General features: G+C 33.0%; 1 protein-coding gene and 1 long non-coding RNA gene across 2 annotated transcripts in view; one reads left to right on the plus strand and one right to left on the minus strand.

The window, feature by feature from the left end:
* Positions 1-12,376, plus strand: part of LOC139501742 (uncharacterized) — a 100,286-nt gene extending 87,910 nt beyond the window's left edge. The window contains exons 37-39 of the mRNA XM_071290887.1: positions 1,987-2,028; positions 8,122-8,175; positions 10,658-12,376. Of these exons, the coding sequence (XP_071146988.1) occupies positions 1,987-2,028; positions 8,122-8,175; positions 10,658-10,696 (135 nt within the window). The 3' untranslated portion in view covers positions 10,697-12,376. The remainder of the gene's footprint in view (positions 1-1,986; positions 2,029-8,121; positions 8,176-10,657) is intronic.
* On the minus strand, positions 5,023-7,089 carry LOC139501744 (uncharacterized). Its single transcript, XR_011658644.1, has 3 exons — positions 6,973-7,089; positions 6,163-6,262; positions 5,023-5,135 (listed from the first exon to the last, which is right to left on the minus strand). It is a non-coding gene; the product is annotated as an uncharacterized lncRNA (long non-coding RNA).
* Positions 12,377-26,385: the final 14,009 nt, after the last annotated feature.

Here is a 26,385-nt window from a genome sequence, read left to right on the forward strand (position 1 = left end):
CCTTTATTTTGAAGTAGCTTAAGTCTGTGTTTTGGGACGGTTGGTTTCTGTCTTTTCAAAATCATTGTTTGTTGTTTTTTACGACTTGCATTTTTCATTCTTTTTTGCATTCTCTTGAGAATGTGTATTATATAAACACAGGGAAGTCCCATGGAGAATTAATGAAGTTAAGTCAAATAGTGTATGCAGGAAATCAACATTTGTTCATCCTAAATTGATTTTGGTTCCAACTGATCTGTTAACTTACATAAATTTCTATACAATTCATCATTCGAATGGGGACTACTATTGGTTTATAGAGTCATCATAGTAGCTTATTTATGGAAGCAGAACTGTTAAAAGAGCCGACACAGCATGATCAAGAGAAGACACGACAGAAAAAAAGTAAATCACAAAAATAGTGAACTTAAAGGAAAATCAAATTGAAAAGTCCATAATCACATGGCAAATTCAAATAAAAAAAAACGCATTAAAAACGAATGGACAAGAACTTGGTAAAGGCATTTTCAAATGTAGAAAATGGTGGATTAAACCTGGTTTTATACGGCGAACCCTTTCACTTTGATGACAATCTCATCAAATTCCGTTATATTTACATAGATGTGTTTACTAAACAGACACAATAAATAAAATAGTAAAAATATTGGTACATCAGTCATCATCGTAGAACAATTTTAAAAGGAACAATTTAACAGAACACAAAAACATCTATCTACAAACACATTCATTGATTTATGTGTTTGACGTCAGAAAATGTTACGTCACATAGATTTGTCGTTCAATGTGCATACAAACAATTTTTAAATTTACTTAGGCAATGTTAGCATACAGGGTTAAAAAATAGGCAATGTTAGCATACATAGTGGTTTGTTTTTAAAGTTTGCATAACCTATATATAGTTAAATTGGACTATAAATGTATTAGAATGATTTGACACACTTACTTGCTACAATATTGGAATTTTGTTTAGACGATGACTTTTCTACTTCACTACTTCACAATGGAAACTACCCATTGACTTCAGTTATATTTATGCAAAAACAAACAAATGAATTCAATAAAATGCAATGATGAAATTTTGTAATTTAAAACAAAAAATTTATTGATGTGTGTGTGTGTGTGTGTTTGTGAACAGGAATTGAAATACCTTCATAATAATGACCAATGTTGGTTTATCTGCGTTAATATTTACTGAGTGTAATAAATTTACACTAAATCCATTGAATGTTGAAAATATACTGATTGCTATTTTAGTCTGAGATACTTGATTTTTTTGTTCATTACTTTTGTTGGCTTTGAACTACATGTACCTATCAGTAACTGCGAGTACTCATAGGTTTGAACTTAGTATATTTGGATAAGTTAATCTTTTTAAACTGATTTTTATTATTTGTTCTTATGTTGTGATATCATACCACTGTTCTAGGTTAGAAGGGTTTAGCTCTACCCAAACATGTTAAATCCCATCATTATATCCAATACAGGAGCCTGTAGTGCAGTGGTTGTCATTGTTTCATGTCGGGAGTATTTGTTTTCCGTAAATTGTTTTGTCATAAATTAAAAAGTTCAGTTTGTCAATTGCATTGTATCCTATTGTTAACATGATTATATGTTAGAGCATTTTATATTCAACCATACATTATGGGTGTTTCTTATTGTTGAATACTTATTGGTTGCCTATACCAACTTACATCTACGTTGCAATTTTGTAGAAAGTTGTCTAAATTGCAACCATACCATACAAACTCTAAAACAGTGTTGCACAAACTGGATTATGTGTACATGTAGTAGATACAGATGTCATTTCAGATCTTAGAAAAATAAAATTTTATATAATCAATTAAAGCAATTTGTAACCTCAAAGAAGTAATAAAGCATGAAGTTCAGACTAATATATTGCTTTATCTTTTAAAAAGTGTACATAGAAGTATATGAATGAATATGTTATAAAAATAACTATACATGTTTCTGTACATTTTTCTACAGGGTCCACAACAGAAAGAGGGAAGTGAAAGGCGAAATGATAAGGTAAATAAGCAAATATCGAAGGCTAAACTGTAAATAAACTGCCATTTAAATTATGACCAAGGTGTTAATGAACTGTTTAATGGGTGTTTAACAGTCAGTTCGTACAGTTTAAAAAGAAAATAACGCTATATAAATGTGTGCGTCTAGGGTGATCTCTTTACATTTGTTAAATAATGCAATTGGTGACTCCAAATAGGTTTTGATATATTTGATGTTTGCTTTTAGAACAAAACAAACTTTTATATCATAGTAATAAAGAGATGCCACTAAAACAGACACCACAAAATTGGTCACCATCACTGATTGTTTGACATACACCATGAAACGGTTCCTCAACTCACTGAATACATATCTTCGTGGTATTAGGTTTTTATATATTATACTTATTGTCGTTGATGAAGTGTGTAGCTTATGTGTATACGTCCAGAATCTGACGTTTCAGTTTATGAGTTTGATCGTCTCTTTGGTATCTTTTATCCCTCTTTTAGTGTGTTTTAATATGATTGATGATGCATGCATGACCAGAGATGCCGAGACAGTTGACTCACCCAGTTTAACACTGTCTGCAGTTTTTCTTCATCACTTTGTTTGTTATTTTTTCAATCAATTGATTAGAATTAAACACAGATCGACAGTGTTGCTGCAATTGATTTGCGTATGACGTAAACAATGTGACAGTTATAGTTTTGTCTATTTTTAACGTTCATAAAGACTCCAAATACTGGAGGAGTAACATTAATATGAAAAACGATAAATGAAAGGGGTAGTTGTCTTAAAGTAATAACATTTTAAAAGACGTTTTAATTTACGTGTAATTATTGTTTTAAGAAAAATGAAAAAATAAAACGAACGTACATTTTACATGATTTATAAACATTTATGTATTGTACCAGTTCTATAGAATTGTCTCTCCAGGTTGCACTTGTGTAAAACCAGCAATGCAGTTTTCCATAGGAACTGCCTAAATTGCATATGCAGTCACTCTTCATTCAGGAAGTTTTGAGGAGAATGTTATATTTCCCTGGAAAGGAGACATGCACTACTTTTTTTTGCACTAATAAAAACATATAGCTGTGCGGCATATTTTCAAGTTTTACTGCCCTCCATTTATAAACATTGCAGGTTCGCACTGAATTTTTCCATTAAATTTGACTCAACACCCAAATGTCTTCCAGTCCTCCTGAAAAATAAGTTAAATAAATAGACATTTTTATTTATATCCATTTAATTCTCCAATCAAGTCTTAATTAAAAAAAAATTACTTTGCATCCATGGCAACAACTATGTAAACAGTAGCAGTATTTTATGCACATTCAATTTCTCCCCAAAAGAGGCGTGACTTGCAAATCACACGTGATTTACAAAGTGCAACCTATACTGTACTTTCAAACCCCTTTTAGTATCAAAATATTCTTATATTCTTGTTGTTATTTATGTAAGTAATAGAAAATAATAAGTTACAATGGTAGTTTTTTCATTATTGTATTTTTATAGTACTTCTAGTAACTATACCCTGTTTGCGGCAAGATGTGTTTTTTTCCTGTTCACTATTTTTTTTCTTTTTATTCAAATTATTATTTTTTTTGTCTACTTAATAAACTCATTATATATTTGTGTTTTTCTTGTGCCTTTGTGTAATAGCTATTTGAATCATGGTTAGTTTTACTACAATCTGTTTATTTTGTTGAATTTTTGTCTTCTTTATGTACTATACCATAAAATGCATAAAAAGTTGTCATACAAGCTTCAAAAAATTATCTTTACTTTCTGTTTATGTTATAGCACACAAGCCTGTCAGCACTGATAAAAAAATTAAATGAAGAGAGGTCAAATTATATGAACTTGTCAAATTACAAAATAATGAGATTAGCCATCATGATGATTTTTATATGATTTATATAAAAAATCTTACATCTGGGGTCACCTTCAGTTCCATCAGATATAAACAAAAAACATGATTGTTTAGTTGTAAGGGCCTATATTTGATGTTTAAATATTAAAATACTGGAATAAAGTGCATTTCAAACAATTCTTACAATAACAATGGGTCTAATCCCATGGCGTCTAAGGAAATACACATTTCAGAAAGGAAACAAGCCATATAATAAGGGGAAAAAATACAGAAATAAGACTTTACCTGCTGAAAAAGGCAAATTTGTGAGACTACCAAAAGACTTGTATGACTTAGTGACTAAATCTGTTCATAAAAAGAATGTTCAACTAATTCCTGCCTCTACAAATTCAGCTCGCTTTCTAAGGCCGAAGCCTCCGACAAAAACAGAAGTTGAAAAATGTGCTGAAAATGAAACAAAAACAGGGTAAGAATACTTTTTTTGTTATTAAGCTTTCAAAAATAATTAAACTTGCTTAAAAAAGCCATTTATAAACAACTATGAAGAAAAAGGCATGTGTCTTATATGCCAATTCTTTAAATGTGACATCTGAAGAAAATGCAAGCTAGGATTATACTTATTTTAAAATTTCTAGTCCTATATATATTTTCAAGAGCTAAACAGTGCATGGTTTTTATACATAATATATATAAAAACACAGGCAAAGAAAACAATATGCACTTTTGAGAGTGCATTTGATCAAAAAGCTTATTTAAAGAAAACACTATTGTAAGGGAGGTAATTCAAAATAAAATTATTTTCACATTTTCCAAACTTAGTTTAACAAATAAAAAAACTAATTCACTTCAATTATGGCAACATTTTTCAACTTCAGGTCAGAGAAAAATAGTTTTCGACTCCTTCGGATCAATGAACTTGAACAGATGTGGAATGAGGTTTTCATAGAACACAGACAAATATCCCCTATGTGTACAGGGTTCATATCATGGGATTTAAGTGCAGAGCAGCAAAGAGGGGCTGCCTGGAGGAAAAAGGCAAGCTGCAATGAGTGTTCTTACCATTCAAAAATGTTCAACCTTTACAATGAGGTGATCGCTAAGAAACGTGGTCGTCGAACAGCAGCTATTAATCTATCCATACAAGTCGCACTTAATCATATAGCTATCAGCACAACTGGTCTACAGAAATTATTTCTTGGTTCTAATATACCAGCTCCTTCCACTTCAAGTATGCAACACAGTGCTAATGTTGTTTCTGAAATTATAGAAGAGTACAATCAAAAGGATTTGGTTCAGAAAAGAAAATTAATTAAGGAAATAAACATATTAAGAGGTGATAATCCTAATATTATTAACATTCAGGCCGACGGAATGTATAATAACCCTATTTATTCCGGAATGGGTAAAACACCATTTCAACCAGCTACCCAATGTACATATAACATGTTAGAAAATAATACTTATAAGCACAGTATTGTAAGCACAAGACAAGTGTCTAAGCTTTGCTCAAATAAGAGTGAACATAAAACAAAAACAAAAGTTAAATCTCACAAAGGTCACTGTTCCGCAAACATTGAAATGCATGACAGCATAGGCAGTGAGGAGCGATGGGCTAAAGACTGCTTGTTAGACCTGAAAAATGATGGTCTGGAAGTTCAAGAAATTACCACTGACCCTGACAGCAGTGCATTTAGAGCTGCAGAGTCTCTTTTTAAAGCTGGTACAACGAATACTCAGCAAATTCATTTTCTAGATACAAGACATGTGTCCGCAAATCATAGAAATTTTATTAAAAAAATGTCAGGTCTGAAGGAAATAATGCCGGCACGATTAGTTTCAGAGAAAGATAAAATGCTAAAAAGGTTTGCATTAGATATGGCAGCACGTTGTCAGGCAGAGTACAATGCTGCCTTTGATAAATTCAATATGGACTCTGTACGGGTAAAAGTTCACCTATCATATGCATGTTATGCTATAGTTTCTTGCTATCAGGGTGATCATAACGGGTGTACAAAATATTCCCTTGTTTGTTCAAATAGGAACAGTTTGAAGACATGGACTGAAAAATCAGCTTATCTGAAAAATAACTTTAAATTAAATAAATCAGAGAACACAGCAGCATTGTTACGTGAATGCGTAAAATATCGCCTTGGACCTACCATGCTAAACCGTACATGCAAAAACACTAACACACAAAAAGCTGAAGCAACTAACCGTGCAATACGTGCAACTGTACCTAGCAATGTAACATTTACCAGAAACTATAAAGGAAGGGTACATACAGCTATACACAATGTAAATAATGGCCCTGGAGAATCCATCGTTAAACTCTGTAAAGCGGCTGGGGTTCCCATCGAACCAGGAAGTCGTGCTGCCAGAGGTCTGAAAAATATTCAACAACACAATGAAAAACATAAATTATATTAGCAGTCAAAGCAGTACACAGATCAGAGATGCTCAAAAAAGCATGAACTATATAAAATATATGATGAGTATCAAGAGGAAAAAGACTATGAGAAAAACAAACTTTTACCGACAAAACGGCTGGCCGCAAAACAGCCTCAAGAGTATTCGTTTGCCAAAAAACTCCGATCAAGACATGTTAAAAATAAATAAACTACCTGCATCAGATAAGACAACACGGGAAATGATTATTTGTACACTGTTTTGTCCGTCTACAGAAAATTCTCTCTATGTTTATACTGTGCGACTCTAAAATCAGGTGCTCCGGTTTAATACATTTGGGGTTATGGCAAAGGTGTGAAATATCTAAAGGATCGCCGTTTGGAGAGAAACGGGGAAGATTTTCTTTTAATATTCTTTTATCTAGAATATAAGATAATCTGTGAGCTCTGTCAAGAGTTCTAGTGCCATCAGGCCAATTCATAACTTTTTTCCCATAGACCCCATGCTCCAAAGCTCCAACCCACACTGTACAGTCATAATTTCCATAATTTTTTTCACTTTTCTTAGACAAAGCTAAAGCCAATGCATTCCAAAATGATTCCATGTTGTTTCTGTAAAATGAAAACCCAAAAGGGGTCCGAAATTGGGATCCCAGGGAGGCTGAGGGGTGAATTCCCATTATTTACCTTATAGGTTGCACTTGTGTAAAACCAGCAATGCAGTTTTCTATAGGAACTGCCTAAATTGCATATGCAGTCACTCTTCATTCAGGAAGTTTTGAGGAGAATGTTATATTTCCCTGGAAAGGAGACATGCACTACTTTTTTTTGCACTAATAAAAACATATAGCTGTGCGGCATATTTTCAAGTTTTACTGCCCTCCATTTATAAACATTGCAGGTTCGCACTGAATTTTTCCATTAAATTTGACTCAACACCCAAATGTCTTCCAGTCCTCCTGAAAAATAAGTTAAATAAATTGACATTTTTATTTATATCCATTTAATTCTCCAATCAAGTCTTAATTAAAAAAAAATTACTTTGCATCCATGGCAACAACTATGTAAACAGTAGCAGTATTTTATGCACATTCAATTTCTCCCCAAAAGAGGCGTGACTTGCAAATCACACGTGATTTACAAAGTGCAACCTCCATAGTGATATACAAATACTACTTACAACTTTAATTTCAACTAATACTTGCAATTATATGTTAATAACAAGCAAATATATAGTTGTCTGTGTAGTATCAATTTGGCCATTGAGTATTTTATAATTGTTTTGAGGCACCATTTGACTACTGACTACCTTCACGATATTTATCAATTGAATAATGACGACCATTATGCTCAATACAGTGGGAGTTGCAAATTTTATTTCTGTATAATTTCATAATAAATACCGGTACTTCTAGATAGTTTGTTATTAATCATGTAAGATCCGATGTACTGACTAATGAGCTAATAATGCCCTCGGTAACTGATACTTGTAGTCAATCAGCAGAGGCATCGACAATGTTTTGCAAAAAAATGGAAACATGCGTCTGATGCGTTTTTCTGGATATCCTATATCAGGAACGATTAAAGCCAAATTGTTTAAACCCAAGGATTTAAAAGGACCGAGCACGTTGAATATCTATATTAGACAATGCGTATTATTGTACTACTTCTACCACTTATGATCAATATTCAATTACTATCAGTTAAATAAAAAAAAAACATTTTGTTTTACTTGGTATAAATGTGCGTGAGGCCATTACAAAAATACACTGCAAGTCTGTTTAAAATTCAACTGAAAAATATTATATCCAGTTCTATCAATATTTCTTTTTCTAGATAATGAAAAGACTGCAGAATATCGAAAACAGTTTGAATGATTTACATGAAATGGTTTGTATTGAAGTCGACTGTGATTTATCTACATGACTTTCATGTCCAATACTAAAATTAAAACATTGGATATTATTTCGTTACTATTAGATTCTTTCCTTGTTGATCTAAAACTATGCTGGCAAGTAGGATTTTAATTTGTTTAACCAAAGTTCGCGAACAAAAAAGTATTAACATATACAACTAACATGTAAAAAATAAAGTGCTAACAGATTCAATCCAACTTTTCTTCTTAAATTTACTGAACTAAGCCAGGAATATGACAGTTGCTATCAAATAATTCGTTTCTATGTACGTTGGCAAGTTGCATTTTAATTTGTTTAACTAGAATCGGAAACAAACAATTATCAAGATATACAACTAACATGTAAACATTAAATGCTCACAGATTCAATCAAACTTTTATTCCTAAATGTGCTGAACCAAGTCAGGAATATGGCAGTTGCTGTTCAATAATTCGTTTCTATGTATGTTGGTGTTTGTTTTTGTTGTAGTTTAGTGTTTTTGTTGTTTCGTTGATTTATAGTTGGTGAGTTTCCTTCGAATTAGTTTTGTGACCCGGATTTATTTTCGCTTAATCGATCAATGACTATTCACAAATGGTATACTACTGTTCCTTTTTCTTTACTGTTTATCGACTTTGAAGGATTTGATTTACATGTCATCTGAAACAGACCTGTAACGTTGCTTGTATCCTGACATTACCGTTGTAAATGCAAGTTTTCGAATGGTAAAGACCCGTTAGTATAAAAGAATAGATGTCGGATTTTTAAGTTATGGATACGCCCACAACGGAGTACAATGTATAGCTAGACATATCTTTGTGTGGTTTAAGACCTTCAATGATAGAAGCTTTAAAATGAAAGTCAGTCGAAGCAATCTAGTTAAGTAAAGGCAGTTTAAATAAATCAGTACAACTAACAATCACTGTGCGATTATCTATCTATTGCTTAGACTATGTTTTTTTTATATGATATAGCTTAATGAAATGGACGTTCAAACACTCGGAATCGTACATTTTCTTAACAGAAAACAATTATAAATATTGACAATGGCCTCATTTACAGATGATACTATATCGACTGGCATTAGTTACAATAACATTTTTAAAGCTTTTATATTATACTATTTGGAAATTTATTTATAGAATGGCTAAGCACTTTAATACTTAAATGACAACAGTGCACTTGTTGTATTTGCTATATTTTGAGAGAAAAAAAAATATAATGAATAAACGAAAAGAAAAAAACTCCAGTATTGACAGGATTTTAACCAAATGATGTGCCAAATAAAGATATCTTAGTCGATCTTGTTAATGATTGGTTTTTGTTAAATTAACATTATTTACAACGAAAGGTTAGCCGTGTTTGCTACATGCATTAGTGTTTAAATGTTTTAAGCATTACAACAAACAATACGTATATTATGAATTCCGATTTCCAATGAGAACCAATTGTACCCCTGTCCTTGCGAACTTGTTTCTTTATTATTATGAGGCTGACGTCATACTTCTTAGGAAGAGAGATAAAAAGTTAGCAATATCCTTTAATAGACGCTATAGAGATGATGTCGACTTACATCTAGAAATTGACAATGAGGGTCGGTTAAAAACAAAACTTTATGACAAAAGAGATGAGTTCAGCTTCCTAGCTGTGAACTTTATATTTCTATGTAGCAACAGGCCAGAAGCGCCTGCATACGGATTATATATCTCATAATTGATACGATATTCCTGGGCTGTTATTTCCTATCATGATTTCCTTAATAGAGGATTGCTGATCTCAAGGAAGCTATTAAACCAAGAGTTCCAAATGGTTAAGTTGAAATCATCTCTTCGTAAATTTTATGGACGCCATCACGAATTGGTTGACCTTAAAGGAATAACCGTTTTCCAGATGATATCGGATATGTTCCATGTGTCGTAACTCCAATACCTTTCCCTTTCCATGAATGTGACCTACCGAATTAGATTTTATACCGGATTTGTACTAACATGAGCAATATGACGGGTGCCACATGTGGAGCAGGATCTGCTGACCCTTCCGGAGCACCTGATATCGTTCCAGTTTTTTGTTGGGTGTGTGTTTTCTATGTCGTGTCATGTGAACTATTATTTGTCTGTTTTTACTTTTATTTTAAGCCATGGCGTTGTCAGTTTATTTTTAATCTATGAGTTTGACTGTCCCTCTGGTATCTTTCGACCCTCTTTTTTGCAATCATATCGCTCTTTTTTTTACAACTTTGCATAGGGTTTATGTAGATGTGTTATATTCTACTTTAAAATTATGATTTCTTATTAATTAATAACATCAATAATTATAAACATTTATGATAGAAAACAAACCCATCGCTAGTGGATAGGTCAACTATTCGTTTCTGTACACAAAAACTGGGATCGAGTCTAATGCATTCATATTTAGCAATACAGTTTAGCATTATAGGTAATATATTGACTATTTACAGTGCTATAATTTATTTCCAGTTATCAAAAAACGAACTAATTGGAAGACAAGGAACGTGAAACGACTGTCGGAAGATGATGTTTATACAAACTATGACAAAGATCCAGATTAAAGATGAAAATATACCCTAGAATGAAAAAAGAACATTGTGTTTATTATAAAGAGTATATATCGACGCAATTTGTTTTCATTTTTTGCAAAAAGCGTTGAACAATGAGTTATCTCATTTGGGAGATTTATATTCTTTTTACCATTTTGCAACGACAACAAAGTAAGGGCATATTTGTATTTGTTTTTCGAATGGTTTTAATCACTTTAAGAAATAAAAAATATTGAAATTTGATTACTGTATAAAAATCGTCTTTATTTGTATCATTAAAAAAACAACAATAAAATTAAAAGAAGTGGATATTTCAAATTGCCATAAGTAATACAAACAATATGCTGCGCCTTATTTTGATTTCATCAAAAAAATGATATATAACTTCAATAAATATTGTATATGTAATCTTAATCTTTTAAACTAATTAATGATAACAAATGTATGATAACGTATAACATAAACGTGTGTTTTGTCTGTTTTATTTTTGTATAGATTCACAAGTGTGTTGCTAAAATCAAAGCAATTACAAAAAGATAGTTTTTTTTTACCTGATTACATTCTTAAATCCATGATTTTAGAATACTAAACTTCAATCTTATTAACCAAAAACGTCACTTAATCGAGGTCAAAAGACATTGTGTTTTGGTGGGAAAAGATAACCAGTTTGAAGAGCAAAGCGACTGACAATCTGATATGACAGTGTTACAACTATAATGTATGACTAGATTTTCTTGCTATGTAATTTCATAACAAGTAAATTTCGTCAGTACTCACTTTCGATCCCGCGAATTATTTTTAATTTAAAATTGTGTTGATGCCCTTTGGATCGTTTAGTCTGTGTTTACAATTACTTTTCGTTAGAGCAACCATAAGCAGCAGTATATCTTATTCTCTGTTCAAAAGACCCGTGAATATAATAAAAGAGCCGAGAGATAGTTTAATCCTACGTTATTAAAGTAGGAAAACACCAACGATGTCTGATTTACAGAATTCATATATAAGAGATTACTGTTCTTCCTTAAAGTAACAACTTTACAAACAAACATTTAAATTTAGAATTTTGCAATTTAGTTTAAAAAAAAGAATGCTGTAATACGGATTTCCATTTTACTGGAAATCTGAAAAACTGAAAAATTATTATTAAATTACCTTAAGTAGGAACACGCAACAGCTGGTGTGATTTTTTTTCGTGGTATTTATACATTCGAAAAACTGTTTTGTTTTTTTATATATGATTATTTTGAAATTTACCTGTACTTTACTTTTAATTTACTGTTTTAATTTATTTATTCTGATGCCATTGTTGATATTAGGATCAATTTCAATACTTTTAGTTGTGTTTTTTTCTTGTTTTGAAACCGATTTTTACTGATAACCCAATATCTGTCAGTGTAACCTGTTTTAAGTTTGAATTTTGTATACTTATATCACAGTGATAATCTGATTAACTGAATACTTTTGTTAGTATATTATTTTTCGAATAATACTGATAATGTGGACAATATGAATGACTCACGTGTTTTTTGTAACATGGATTGATTGTTTTTGTTTTTGTTTTTGTTTTTTTTTTTTGCATTGTAATATCATTGTTATAATTTTTACACACTAGATGTTTAAATAAAATGCATAACGCAAACATTACTTAATATCATTGACTACCAACGGATAAAAGGACGATGCAATCTAAACCATGATTACCAGAATCGTAAACCTAAACCGTATAACATCACATTGTAAACCATTGCAATATGATAAACAATATGTTCATGATGAATGTCTTTCGCTACGCTTGAAATGCAATAATGCATAATCCAAATTCTTAAAAGCTTTTTTAAACCCGAAATCTCTTGACGTCTAATGAAAAAAAAAACCGAATTAGATAACAAGAAGATATCGTTTTCTATATAGTTAGTTAAACCTTACTTTGGAAAAACAAACTTGTTTCGTGCGAGTTGCTTATTGTGTGGGCGATTGGAGATGTTCGTTAATGGAGTTTCATCGCTTCGTTGTTCTTGGCATCTATGACGTAATGTACATTACTAACCACAATGTAAAAGTTGACGGTATTATCCTGACATTCATTACTACACCTCATATTGATTACGCCAACAGTGTCAATTATGTGCCCTGAGTATGAATGGAGCGGTGACACTTGTTTTGTGATGATAGGATGCGAAAACATGTTTTTCCGTTTGTGTAAGGAAAGTTTCAAAATGTGATGACTATATTTAACGCATATATCCTTTCAAACTGCAGATAAAAGATACAATAGATGCAGTTAAGTCCACATCATATATTGACTTACATTTAGAAATTGACAATAAGGGTTGGTTAAAATCAAAATTTTACGACAAAAAAAGATGATTTCAGCTTCAAATTGTGAACTTCCATTTGTATGTAGCAACATTCCAGCGACGCCTGCATACATATTATATATTTTTCAATTGAAACGATATTTCCAGGCTTATCTTTTCTATCAGAATTTGCTTGAAAGAGGGATGCTGCTCCCAAGGGAGGTATTAAATCAAGAGGTGTAAATGGTGAAGTTGGAAGCATCCTTTCCTAAATTTTCGGACGTCATCACGAGTTATCCGTTATGAAATAACCGTTTAACAGATGATATCGGATATGTTTCTTATGTCGTAACTACATTACCCTTTACCTTTTTATGAATATGGCCTACCGAATTAGACTATTCACCGGGTTTGTAATAAAATGAACAACACGACGGATGCCATATGTGGAGCAGGAACAGCTTTCCCTTCAGGAGCACCTGCTATCATCCCCAGTTTTTGGTGCAGTGAGTGCTGCTTAGTCTTTAATTTTTTATGTTATGTCTTGTATATTATTATTTGTCTGTTGTCTTTTTCATTTTAGCCATGGCGTTGTCAGTTTTCAATCTAATAGTTTGACTGACCCTCTGGTTTCTTTCGCCCTCCTTTTTTGTGCACATGTGTCTAGCAGAAATGTAACTGGTAGGTGGTTGACGTTGATTGTTTCTGATCTTTCATTGGTATTCAATTCTGAATCATCAATTGTAGCAACAAAAAGTTCATCATCGTCAGATTCAATGCATATGTCTAAAGTGTGCATTTTCTTTGTTGATTTGTTTGAAGTCAGACCTACGGACGCAAAGTGGTTATATGTATAGCACTTGTTGCACTGTAGGGCATGGTCTACGCTAATGTTTACCTCATTTTACATTTGTTTGATGAATTGGGTGATTGCTCCTTGTTATTTTGAGGTAGTTCCATTGTGGTGTGTTTTGCTTGTCATACTCTTTACCTGATGTAACACTGTTTGATTTTGATCCTTGTTTGTTCAACATTCTGATGGTTTTATTTTCTTTTTCCATAAATTGTGATTGTGCTGTAGAAAGGTCAGACGTTCTTGCGACATTGATTGTGTTTTCTAACGTTATTTCAGACATTTCGGTGATGCAATTTTCACGAACTTTGTGGTCTTTAGTTTATAAAACAATGGCATTGCGGACTATTTCTTCTGGCGTTGCAAAGCCATAATATCTTACCAATTTTGTAAGGTCGTTGATGTATTCTTCGAACGTGCCACTGTCTTTTTGTACACTGCTAAAAAATAGTACCGAGAATATATTTTGTTTGATTTAGGTCGGACATGTTTTTCAAAACACTTCAAGTTTCTGTTTGTCATCTTCCGAGAGATTCCAGGTTGAATAAATGTCCCTATCCGAATTTATAATCAATATCATTAAATATATTTTTTACATTTTTGTACTTCGGCAGTTTAAGATAGAGGCCCCGCAACCAAAATTATGTATGTTGTTTGAAAGATTTCAAGAGGTCACCAGGTTTGTTGCTTCTCAGTATATTTTTGATGTGATTCTGATAGTGCATCTATCATGTCTATGATCGTAATTAATTCAAGTAGCTGGATTGTTCATGCAACTGTTAAGATTGCTTCAATGTACAGTTCACAATACGAACTATATTTATTAACCTTCTAAACAGAAGAGTCTCATACTATATAACAATAGAATCCGGATTGTATTCCGGTTAAAAAATGTAAATATACGGTATGTGAAAGAAACCTCAAAAAAATAATTTATTCGTGAATTAATGAATATGTTCTGGTATTATGCAACAATTTCATAAACAACTAAAAAGATTCTTAATCAAATCAATAAAACATATTTTTTAATCAACCGGAATATTGAGGACCGTAGGATCTACCCAAATAAGACGTTTCTTTAACGTAATATTTATATTCAGACATATGACGAAACGCGCGTCTGGCGTACTAAATTATAATCCTGGTACCTTTGATAACTATTTACACCACTGGGTCGATGCCACTGCTTGTAGACGTTTCGTCCCCGAGGGTATCACCAGCCCAGTAGTCAACCTTTTGGTGTTGACATGAATATCAATAATGTTGTCATTTTTATAAATTTCCTGTTTATAAAACTTTGAAGTTTACGAAAAACTAAGGATTTTCTTATCCCAGGCATAGATAACCTTAGCCGTGTTTGGCACAACTTTTTGGACTTCTGGATCCTCAATGCTCTGCAACTTTGTACTTGTTTGGCTTTATAAATATTTGATATGAGCGTCACTGATGAGTCTTATGTAGACGAAACGCGCGTCTGGCGTACTAGATTATAATCCTGGTACCTTTAATAACTATTTACACCACTGGGTCGATGCCACTGCTGGTGGACGTTTTGTCCCCGAGGGTATCACCAGCCCAATAGTCAACATTCCGGTTTTGACATGAATATCAATAATGTGGTCATTTTTATAAATTTCCTGTTTACAAAACTTTGAACTTTACGAAAAACTAAGGATTTTTTATCCCAGGCATAGATAACCTTAGCCGTATTTGGCACAACTTTTTGGACTTTTGAATCCTCGATGCTCTTCAACTTTGTAATTGTTTGGCTTTATAAATAGTTTGATATGAGCGTCACTGATGAGTCTTATGTAAACGAAACGCGCGTCTGGCGTACTAAATTATAATCCTGGTACCTTTGATAACTAATATGACTGTTTGATTTAGGCAAACCACAACAAACTGTGCAAAAGATGGATACCAATATTTTTGTGTTTTTTGTTTTGATAATAGATATATATTCCGTCGTGACAGTTCTTTTGAGCTGCTAATAAATGAATAATGATGAATAGTTCATTGGCTGTTCTCAAAACCTTTACCTTATATTTCAACAACAATAAAACAAAAATATATGTGTACAGTTACACTACGCGAATACTTAAATTTTCATAGTTGTTTTGATTTGAATGGGAAAGGGTAACATTTCTTAACCTAAAACTTAATAGTTAATCAGGCCGTTAGTTTTCATGTTTAAATTGTTTCATATTTGTCATACTTTTGGGCCTATTATTGCCAAGTATATATGCGGTATATAAGCGGTATCAGTTCTGGGTTATGTTGAAGACCGTACGGTGACTATAGTTGTAATATTCTATGTCATTTCATCCTTAAATCTCATAAAAGTTTGAAAATAAGATATCCAGTGTAGATTTAAATTTGTAACAATGATGTAAGAAATTTCCAGGATTTTTTTTGCAACGAATCTTATGTTCAAATGTTTCTACTGCTAAAAAGTTAACGTTCCAGAACATATGTATAATCTCTGGCGGAGAGTTGTCTCTTTGGAAATCATACCACATGTTCATTTCATTATATTACTTTTGTTCTTTTCCAATATACCCTTATGTACTGTTGGAGTGGCAGTTCAAGTTTCTATTGCCCGATTTATCAACCAACGAAACAATATTTTGAAAAGTATTTAATATCACACCTGTAATTATGTCATCAGTAATAACATATTCAAATCTGAAAAGCATTGGTTGAACGATTTATTGCAAGGAAACGAAATACCATGCCATTTTTTAAGTGTCAAGGATCATAAAAAACATAAGCCTGTAGCAAGGTGCTAAATTGAAAGGCAGTGATATCAACTCAAAGTGATGCCCACCGGCACTACTTATTGTGTGTGATAATGATTCCTGTTTTTGTAGTGTATCAGGAGATGTGGTATGAGTTCCAAAGAGACAACTATCCATCCAAGTCACAATTTGTAAAAGTAAACCATAAGTGCTCCTTCTATTGCTTCAGAAGGCTTTACATATATGTTATGTTATCCACGATACGGACAGTATTTTCTAAATGAATAAGGCTTCTGTGGCTAGTGTGTAAAAAAGTCTTCGACAAAGACATAGATTGGTTAAGAAACTGTCGTCGAAAAACATATTCGCTAGAAAAGGGTTATGATTCATTCGCCTTCTTTCTATCCTTCGCAAGCCCAGTAACTTCAATAAGTTAATTACGAACTTTAAAATTGTCACCAAATACATACTGTTCTTCTTTCAGGGGGTAATAACTTGTTGCACAATCAGCACATGGTAATTGTTTATTTACATTTTCTATATTAACACGTGATAAGCTTAAATGGGCTTTTTGATTTGATGCATCCAGTTACAACTGCGACCAATGAAAATTATAACCTTGTGTCTCTAGATCCACCAAGGATGAAGTGGAGTAGTACGTATCTTTAGCCATGTCTAGCGGAAATTTCTTAAAACAAATCAAATCACATTCGGTTTCTTTGTTTAAACATCCAAAACGAGTCTTTAGGCTTTGTTCATTGTTGAAGTTCGTACGGTGACCTATAGTTGTTAATGTCTGTGTCGTTTTGGTCTCTTGTGGACAGTTGTTTCATTGGCAATCATTCCACATCTTCTTTTTTATACTTCCAAAACGAGTCTTATGTTTACCAGTCCAAAAAACAAGCACTTTACATTTTGATGCAACACTTTTAATCTTGTTTAATATATTATTAAATTGGAGGAACATATTGAACGAGGCATCCATCTTGTATGCCCGGACGTAAAACATAAAGTAAAAAATATATAATTAAAGTGGGGGAACACTTTAAACGAGGATTCAATCTTAAACGCACAAACGTAAAATATCATATAGTCATATGTCTCTAGAGTTATTCCATTATTATTCTACTTGGGTTTTACGAGAATAAAGATTATATTTTTTTTTATTTCATCTGTTATGTTGAAATTATCAGAAAAGATGCAAGGGTAAAGAGGCATATAGTACTATGCGTTACAATTTTGGTCTAACACCTCGCGCCTACAACGTCACAATTAAAGATACTCAGAGTTCCGACACTCAGCATACATTACTTACGTATCACACCTATCAGCTACGTAAACCTTACGAGACGAAGCGTGTGGGTTTGTTTTAATTTGAAATATTCTCCGGGTGAATTGGAAATAATTTAAATTCAATTTACATTAATTTAGTTTTACAAAAAATACGTATATTTTTTAGTATGATAAGTAAGATAAGAATATCTTATGGCGAAATTAAGACTGATTAACAAGATTTTTGGCTTTGAGCAGGACAAACAACGTTCTGGCGGAGTTGCCTGGGTTGTATCACTAATCATAATTTTCGGTATTGTTGTATAAGGGGGAAATTTCCAGAAATACAATAACAGAGCGTACGTTATTACTAAATGAAGTGAAAATGACATTGCATTCGAATACAAAAAATGTGACTGGACTGCGTGAAAACGATATAGTTTTCGCGGTTTATCATTTGCAGAATATATTTTTGTTGGTTAACAGTAACTAATCATTTCTAAATATGATCGTGACCTCCGGGTATGAGACTGATTATTTATATGTAAACCACATTGCGTGGGCTCTTATACAAATCTTTATGTATTTGTTATTTAAAAGTAAGTCACAGCAGTGAAAAAATAAAGGAACTTCAAGTTAAAAACTAAAACATCTATATTTAGTAGCAATGATAACATATAGTCCGGCCGATTGGTGCAGATATAGAGAAGAATTGCTCACTGGATGAGGAAATCATGAATCTTTGCACAGTAGTTCTTGGTAGTATACCCTTTGATTTTAGCTATGAACCCACTCAGAAAAATCCAATATGGCTGCCATTTTCAAGATGGCGGCAAAACGTTATAAATATCAAGATTGTCTGCAAGGTATTTTAAATAATTTCGAAAATTAAAGTAATGATCCTTACAAAATGGTCCTCATGTTCTTGAATTTGTTATCAATTAATTTTTAAATATAAATAAAATAGTTTGGTAATTTCTAGAATGCATAGATTTGCAAATATGGCTGCATATACAAAAAAAAATCAAATTGTGAAAATCAAAATGATAATCAATATGTAAGATGTTATTTTAAATGTTCTTTCATCGCTTTCAGTTTTAATGGTTGAAATGAAACAGGTTGGTTAAAGTAAGGCGATTGAACATTGATATAGGTCGGTTAAATGTGGTTGCATATTAGGTACCTTATCTGAACTTTGAGGCAGTGTCAAGGGCACCTTGTCAAGTGTCTAGGCAATGCCACATCCTACGTCACTTATCAGGTTTCATCTGTCGTGACCATTATATCGTCAAATTATTCTATGAAACCAATATAGGTGTAGCTTTCTTCAGGCGGATGTGACAATTTTCATCATTTAAAATGAATGAGGGACAACAATTTCTTTTTCCAACTAGTCAGCGGGCATGGTTATTAGATGAACTTCTGGTTAGCACTTTTATTAGTTTTACTGAATGATTATAGTCATTTCAGAGTTTGGCGGAACTGTGATTGTTTGTTTTATGCAAACTTGCTGAGTTGAAATATCACCTCCACTGTTAACAAATGCCGCGTGTATCACTTTGTTGTTGATGGTAAGTGTGGGAGTACTCAGATTTATCACTGCGCCCACTGGGTCCAAAATATCTAGCCCAAGTATTACATTGCCTGTTAAGGGCGCTTTGCATACATCCCATTGTATGCTTTTTTGCTATCAATGTCGAGAGGTTGTTCTTTAAAATCTTCCCAGTAACCAGCTTTTCAACAAAACCTCGTTACGGTCTCCATATCTTCAATATCTACTAGAAATAATTTCTCATTCACTAATGTTATCATTGCAATAGTGTCTACATTTATGGTAACATTCTGGTCACATATAATATCTCCTATTGCTAGGCTATTTATAATCATGGTTAGTCTTGATGACTATATCGGAGGAAGACGTGGGCCTTTGTTCGGTTTGTCATTAGGTGATGTTTAATGGCAAATAGACTTTGGAGTTTAGAGTTGGCCTACTGATCCAGCCGGTTGTTGTTTAAAGACTCCGATGTTGGGGTGAAAGTGACCGTTGCCTGAAATAACTGAGATTTTTAGAGTTTGTCCGTGTTGATACTGACCGTTGTCCTTATGGACTATATCATATTTGACTAGGTAAGGGTGTTACTGGTCGATAGGCATTACACATGAATTGTTTTTATCTGTCGATCTACTGCAATTATATGGCTATGGGCTCTTCCATGTGTCAATTTATCAGACGATCTTTCTTTGATCTGGTAATCTTCCACGATTATATTGATCAGAAGGCCCAAGGTTTTATTGATCAGCCAATCCACGGCTACGCTGATTAGTTAAAAGCATAACACCAGGTAGTTTTGTGACCATTTGCGTGAGGTTACGGACCTCATTTTCCAAAGGACTGCTCATATTCCCTTTATCGGTCGGTGATACTGCTCCATCAGCAAAGAAGACTTGCCGATGGGCATAATTGACTGTTTTTGCTCTATATATCGCTGGATATCTCAAATTGCAAAATATTGCAAGCCAAGAAATAAGATACTCAATGAATAATATCTTACGGCAGATAAATCTCAAATCACAGCTTTTATGTGTGACCTAAGAAAAAAAATGCATCTTTAAATGAAAGCTACTACTTTAGCTTTTTATGAAAGCTATTACTTTGTATAGGAAATGACCAGCCAGGGAAAATCAAAAGGACAGAACTAGAACAGAGACTGAATGACCACTATACTTTAATGAAATGATTAAACTCAGGTCAATTCTCAATAATGAATGTTTGCATTTTTTTTAAGGCGGCCATTTTGAAAATAGCCGTCATTTTAAATTTCAAAGATAAATTAAAATAAAATCTTGCTAAGTACACCAAATCATTAAAATATGTTGAATTTTGTGCTTTCAGAATCAAATCCACTGTGGTTTGTGCAGTACTGGAAACTATTTTAGAATGTATAGCGGCCATCTTGAAATTAGCCGCCATATTGAATCAAGTTTTTAGGGTAGGTCCATAGCTAATCTTGCTCAGTACACCAAAATGTACCATCATGCAGAATTTGGTGCTTTCCTCATTATTTGAGCAATTTTTTCACCGATCGGCCGGACCATTGTGCTCAACGTCAGCAAAATTAACATGAAAAAAATCTGGTTCGTCATTCACTCCATGAAACAATGTTCGATAATTCTATACTGAAAAAACAACCTAAATTAAGTTATAATTGACACATTTTTAAAAGTAATTCATCACTTACATATTCATTTTTTAAGAGTTGAAGTGCTCCATCCCAATGCTGTTTTTGCAGCAAAGCAAAAAAGATAAGACATTCATATTTCCAATACTTTAGTTCAAATTTGGTTTCTGAAATTTAATAATTTAACTCTGATTAAAGAAAAACATAAGAGTGCAAGTTTATTCTTAATTCATAAAAGTTCTCGCCCGTCGGTACAATCGCGAAAAATGCAACATACAACACCTTGTCCACTAAAGAAGGTAATGCATCTAATTCATATAACGGTACACAGAAATTCTAAGCATCAAGAACCCTTTAAAAACGAAAGACAATTAATCGGTCCTGATTCACTATAAATTTACATTCTGATATGTCGCAGTTGATAATATTGTTTTAGAAAAGAGGAAGTGAAAATTGCAAAGACAACAACAAATATCTTTGTTCATTTGTGACACATGTATTTCACACTTGTTGAACAAATCATCATAGCTCAACTTTTTGGAAATTTATTTTTAAAGCGTTCTTGCTTGATCAGCGCATTAAGAAATATATACTCTAGTATATAACTTTCTCATTGTCATATTCTAGGATTCTTCTAGGGGTAATTGTGTATACGTCTGTGTGGTTAACTGCCTCAATAGTTTCAGTACAGTTCTGTATCTGGATATTAGCTGTGGCATTTTGTTTTTGAAATAAAGATTAACAAACTAGTTGCAAGTTACTTGATCTAACAAATATTATTAATATTATTAGAAGTTAACCATTTGTATAATAGATCGTGCGGTTTAAGTTTAATTTATGGAACGCCGTAACTGCCTTATGGTACTTCATTCTCTATTATGATGAGCTTTTTCCTTATTATGATGAGATTTTTTTTTATTATGATGAGCTTTAAAATTTTCTCTATTATGATGAGGTTTTACTTTATGAGATTTTCTCTGTTATGATGAGCTGTTAGAACAAAAATGTAGAAGGGAATCATGGGAAATTAAGAGAATTGAGATCAAACAAAAAGAAAAATGGCAGAATCAGAAATGTTGAAAGTTCTTTGGAATGTTGGCTTGCTCTATGTCCGGGAAATGTTTGATAAAGAAAAAAACATCAAATATTGTCAGCATGCTTTCAAAACATGAACTGGAATATCTAGAAGTTACTATTCCAGCGCATATGATGATACTGCTTCTCACTTCTGTCACCAACTGTGCTCCTCACGACTATGCAAAAATTAGGGATTTCGTTACCACTAATACTTAAAACCTTTACTTAATTCTTCCATATATAGATACACAGATTAGGTTTTAAAGTTTGGTTGTACCTTAAAAATTATTTTAAACGGGATACATGTAGCACATCCTCATTTTTACAGCAATGTTGTTTAACTCTATCGTTCCCGGTAATTTTGAAACGATCCTGGTAAACTTATGAATCATTTAAATAAACGCATTCTAAAAGGTAACCAATTCAGCACTGTAATTAGATCATTGAATATTGTTTTATTGGTATTGATATTGATTTTTTTTATCTAAATATTATTTTGATATACATATACAAATGCATGGATCTGCAATATGTCGACTCCTGCATCTTAGCATAGCACATGGTCAGGTTTTTCTACGGCTTTTTATTGACGTCTTTGCACTTTATCCATTGGGTGTAATGATTTGTACTGATTGACAATTTAGTCTTAGATGCATGATTTTATTTATTTGTTTCGGCAAAGTTCCGAACTGGACCTAGCTCATTTTGAAGGTATTGACCCAAGCTTTTCCCCACACTTAAATATTTTTCTGGGATCCGGGCCCGTCTGGCCACCACAGAGGTTCAAAATTGCCCATTTACGTATTTTCCATATCAACCACACATTCGGTACTCTTCGGCATATCCCTACGGCAAAGTTCCGAACCGGACCTAGTTCATTTTAAAGGTATTGACCCAAGCTATTCCCCACTTAAATATTGTTCTGGGATCCGGGCCCGTCTGGCCACCACAGAGGTTCAAAGTTGGCCATTTACGTATTTTTCATATCAACCACAATTTCGGTACTCTTCGGCATATCCCTACGACAAAGTTCCGAACCCGAGCTAGCTTATTTCAAAGGTATTGACCCAAGCTATTCGCCACTTAAATATTTTTCTGGGATCCGGGCCTGTCTGGCCACCACAGAGGTTCAAAGTTACCCATTTACGTATTTTCAATACCCATAACCCAAGATCCTTTTAGTAACGTTTGTATCTTCACCCAATTTTATATATTACAGAGTCTATATAATATCGTCGAATTTGGGACATTGAACACCGTCATCTGAGCGGTCTCCGGTAGGTTTTCACTATATATATTTCTTTCTTTTTTTTTTTGCTTTCCAGAGATATTTTAATTTATATTTCTGAATGTGTTTAGAGTGGACGGCTTATGTTTTAGTTTTATATATTACATATTAAATTAAATCTTTGATGAATCTTTGATGTCGTTTTATTGATAAAAATCTTTATTATATAAAGACAAATAGGCAACTTATATAAGGGTTTATATTCGAGGACAACGAGAGGACAACGAGAATTTACGACAGCTTGAAGGGTTCATAAAACTTTTTGGACGTATCTTTTCACTCCTGTCAACTATGAAAATCATACTTTTTAATGATTTTCAACTAAATTTTAATATTCAATTTGAACCGATATTGCTAGCAGACGGTTGGATGTTGAATATCGAATAACAAACCGGCAGCTTACTTCATATACATACTTAAAACGTAATGAAATGCTTTTAAAGTCAGTAAAACCCGTGAAGTTGGTCGAATTCCGCTGTTAAATTATATTTAACTAGTAAGATGTAGCGATTTTTGAAACGTTTGAGTCTCATGCAGTTTTTTGGTTTTTAGACATATCGTCAAAATTGGCTGCTGGAAAAAAGTGGCTGCTATCTTGATTGGCCGATAAAAGTGGCTGCCAGCTTGAGTCTAGTTCTCTCATGTGAAAGCGGTACCTTTTTGGTCACTATTTATGTAAATAAGAATTGTAACACTTTATAGTGACTGAACAGGTTGAACAAATACTTCTCAATTAACAGAAAAAGAAGACAACTTGGAACAGCACAAGCCATGCAGTATACGTATGAATAAAAACTCAGATCAGAATAGCATTGACGATAAATTATGTTAGTTATATGTCCTTGTGAATATATAGTGAGGAAAGTTATCAATAATTCTGCAGATAATGCAAATTTATCAAGTGTTTTGTACATTTTCTGTTAAAATTTTCACACAATCAGTGAAACATTCAAAAAAGCTAAACTAAATTTTTATTACTTAAAGTTTCAAATAATTACAAGTGTTTTATTTACCAAAATGAAATAACTCTTGTGTTTCTGTGATAGAAAAAAAATCATGTGCAATTTTGGGAATTAAAGGGAAAGAAATCCTTTTGCGTCACACTGGCGCATGTCAATTGTGAAATTACTTACCAAATATATTTTCTTTATCATGATACTGACGTCGACATTATCAAGGAGTATACAAGTACACATCGTGACAAAATACACAAATTACAGACAAAATAATTCAACCACCCTATGTTGTGTGCATAGCCTGCCAAATCAGTATTTGTTGCATCTATATATACTAGATGAGTAATAATCAATGTAAATATGGTAAATATTTGAAGAAAAACCCAATATTTTGTAAAAAAAAACACCCTCAAAAATGTTTTACCATAACCCCAAAATCGTGGATATTAGCCTTATGGTATAAAATGTAAATAAATTTGTAAGTGAGTGAAACCTGCTCACACTGTTATGTTATATCCTTATATGTAACGTGCACACAGGGTAAGCGTGTCTATTTCAATTTAGAATGAGTACGTTACCAGTTTGATACTGGATCCAAAATTGCTCTATTTACAAAACATATAACAAATAATCTTTATTCAAATATATACATCAATGAACCAAAATATGTACAACTGCTCTTTGCAATCTTTAATAAACTATCTATAAATACTCTACTCAAAATATATACACTGGTACAAATTTGTACTCTCTTACAAATTTGTCCTGGGTCAGGAACAAACTTGTCCTCCTGGTACAATAATGTACCCTACAAGTTTACACACTTCGTCTTTGTTCCTCTGGTCAATTATGTACTTTACAAGGTGGTCACACAGACTCACACTTGTCCTATACGGTACCATACGGTTCCGCTTGTAAATGTACAAGTCCGTATTTATAACAGGCACCGACCTGTTCTTTATTACACTTAATAATATTATCTATAATACCTTATATATACGAGACAGCGATCTCGAATATCAACGTACCGTGGTCTTGGTCTTATGTCTACGAAGACTTATGACAATCGACCCTGAACTAGGAATCTCTCCTGCTTATATACCCCAATGGTAGCCGTACCATTATTATAGGAGGGGTGTTCTTCCAAAGTGTCTCATTACTCGTACTGACAGTTTCCTTTGGAACACCCCTTCACGTTTGACCTGACCCAAAGTTTACCCGCGAAACATCTTACTCTTTTCTATGTTTTATTAAAGTATATATACAATGCATAAAATAAGGCTTCTATCGAACAGTTACTAATATAAACAATCTAGCCTTAGATACAAAATCATCACATAACCCACGCCTCAAAAACACATGCGTCCCGCATGTCTAAAACTAACTTTTAAAACGGATAAAACATTGAAGTACTATATACACATATGAATTCAAATAAATGTACAAAATCTATTTAACAATGTATTCTGCCATCCAAGCTGGTTTTCGCCTTGTGCGGCGCCCTTCGTGACTACTTTCTTGTACATCTTCATCAAGCAACGTGGACTCATGAACAGCAACGTTTTGAACATAAGGAGTCTCTATAGGGTCGTTTTCAGCTGTATCATTTTCAGTGTCTAAGGGAACAAAGGTGTTCTTATCTGATTCTGTCCTTAATGTCTGTTTGTTCTTTTTCTTAAGTCTGTCGACGTGTATGACTTGTGGTTTCCCTCTGTATCCACAGTCAACTTTATATGTAAGGTCACCATATTTGTCGAGAATTTTGAAAGGACCTTTCCAGAAACTAGTCAATTTTGAAGACATCCCAGGTTTCTTAACTGGGAAATAAACATACACCTCGTCATCTTTTCTGAAATCTTGGTATGACAATTTGAGGTCGTGATAGTGTTTCTGTCTTCGCATTTGGCCTTTTATTTTACCTCTGACAAAACTGTGGGAGATTTCTAACTTTTCCTTAAGCGCCCAAGCCCACTTATGTGCAGGTATAT

Source organism: Mytilus edulis, chromosome 13, assembly GCF_963676685.1.
Source record: "Mytilus edulis chromosome 13, xbMytEdul2.2, whole genome shotgun sequence".
Taxonomy (NCBI): Eukaryota; Metazoa; Mollusca; class Bivalvia; order Mytilida; family Mytilidae; genus Mytilus; species Mytilus edulis.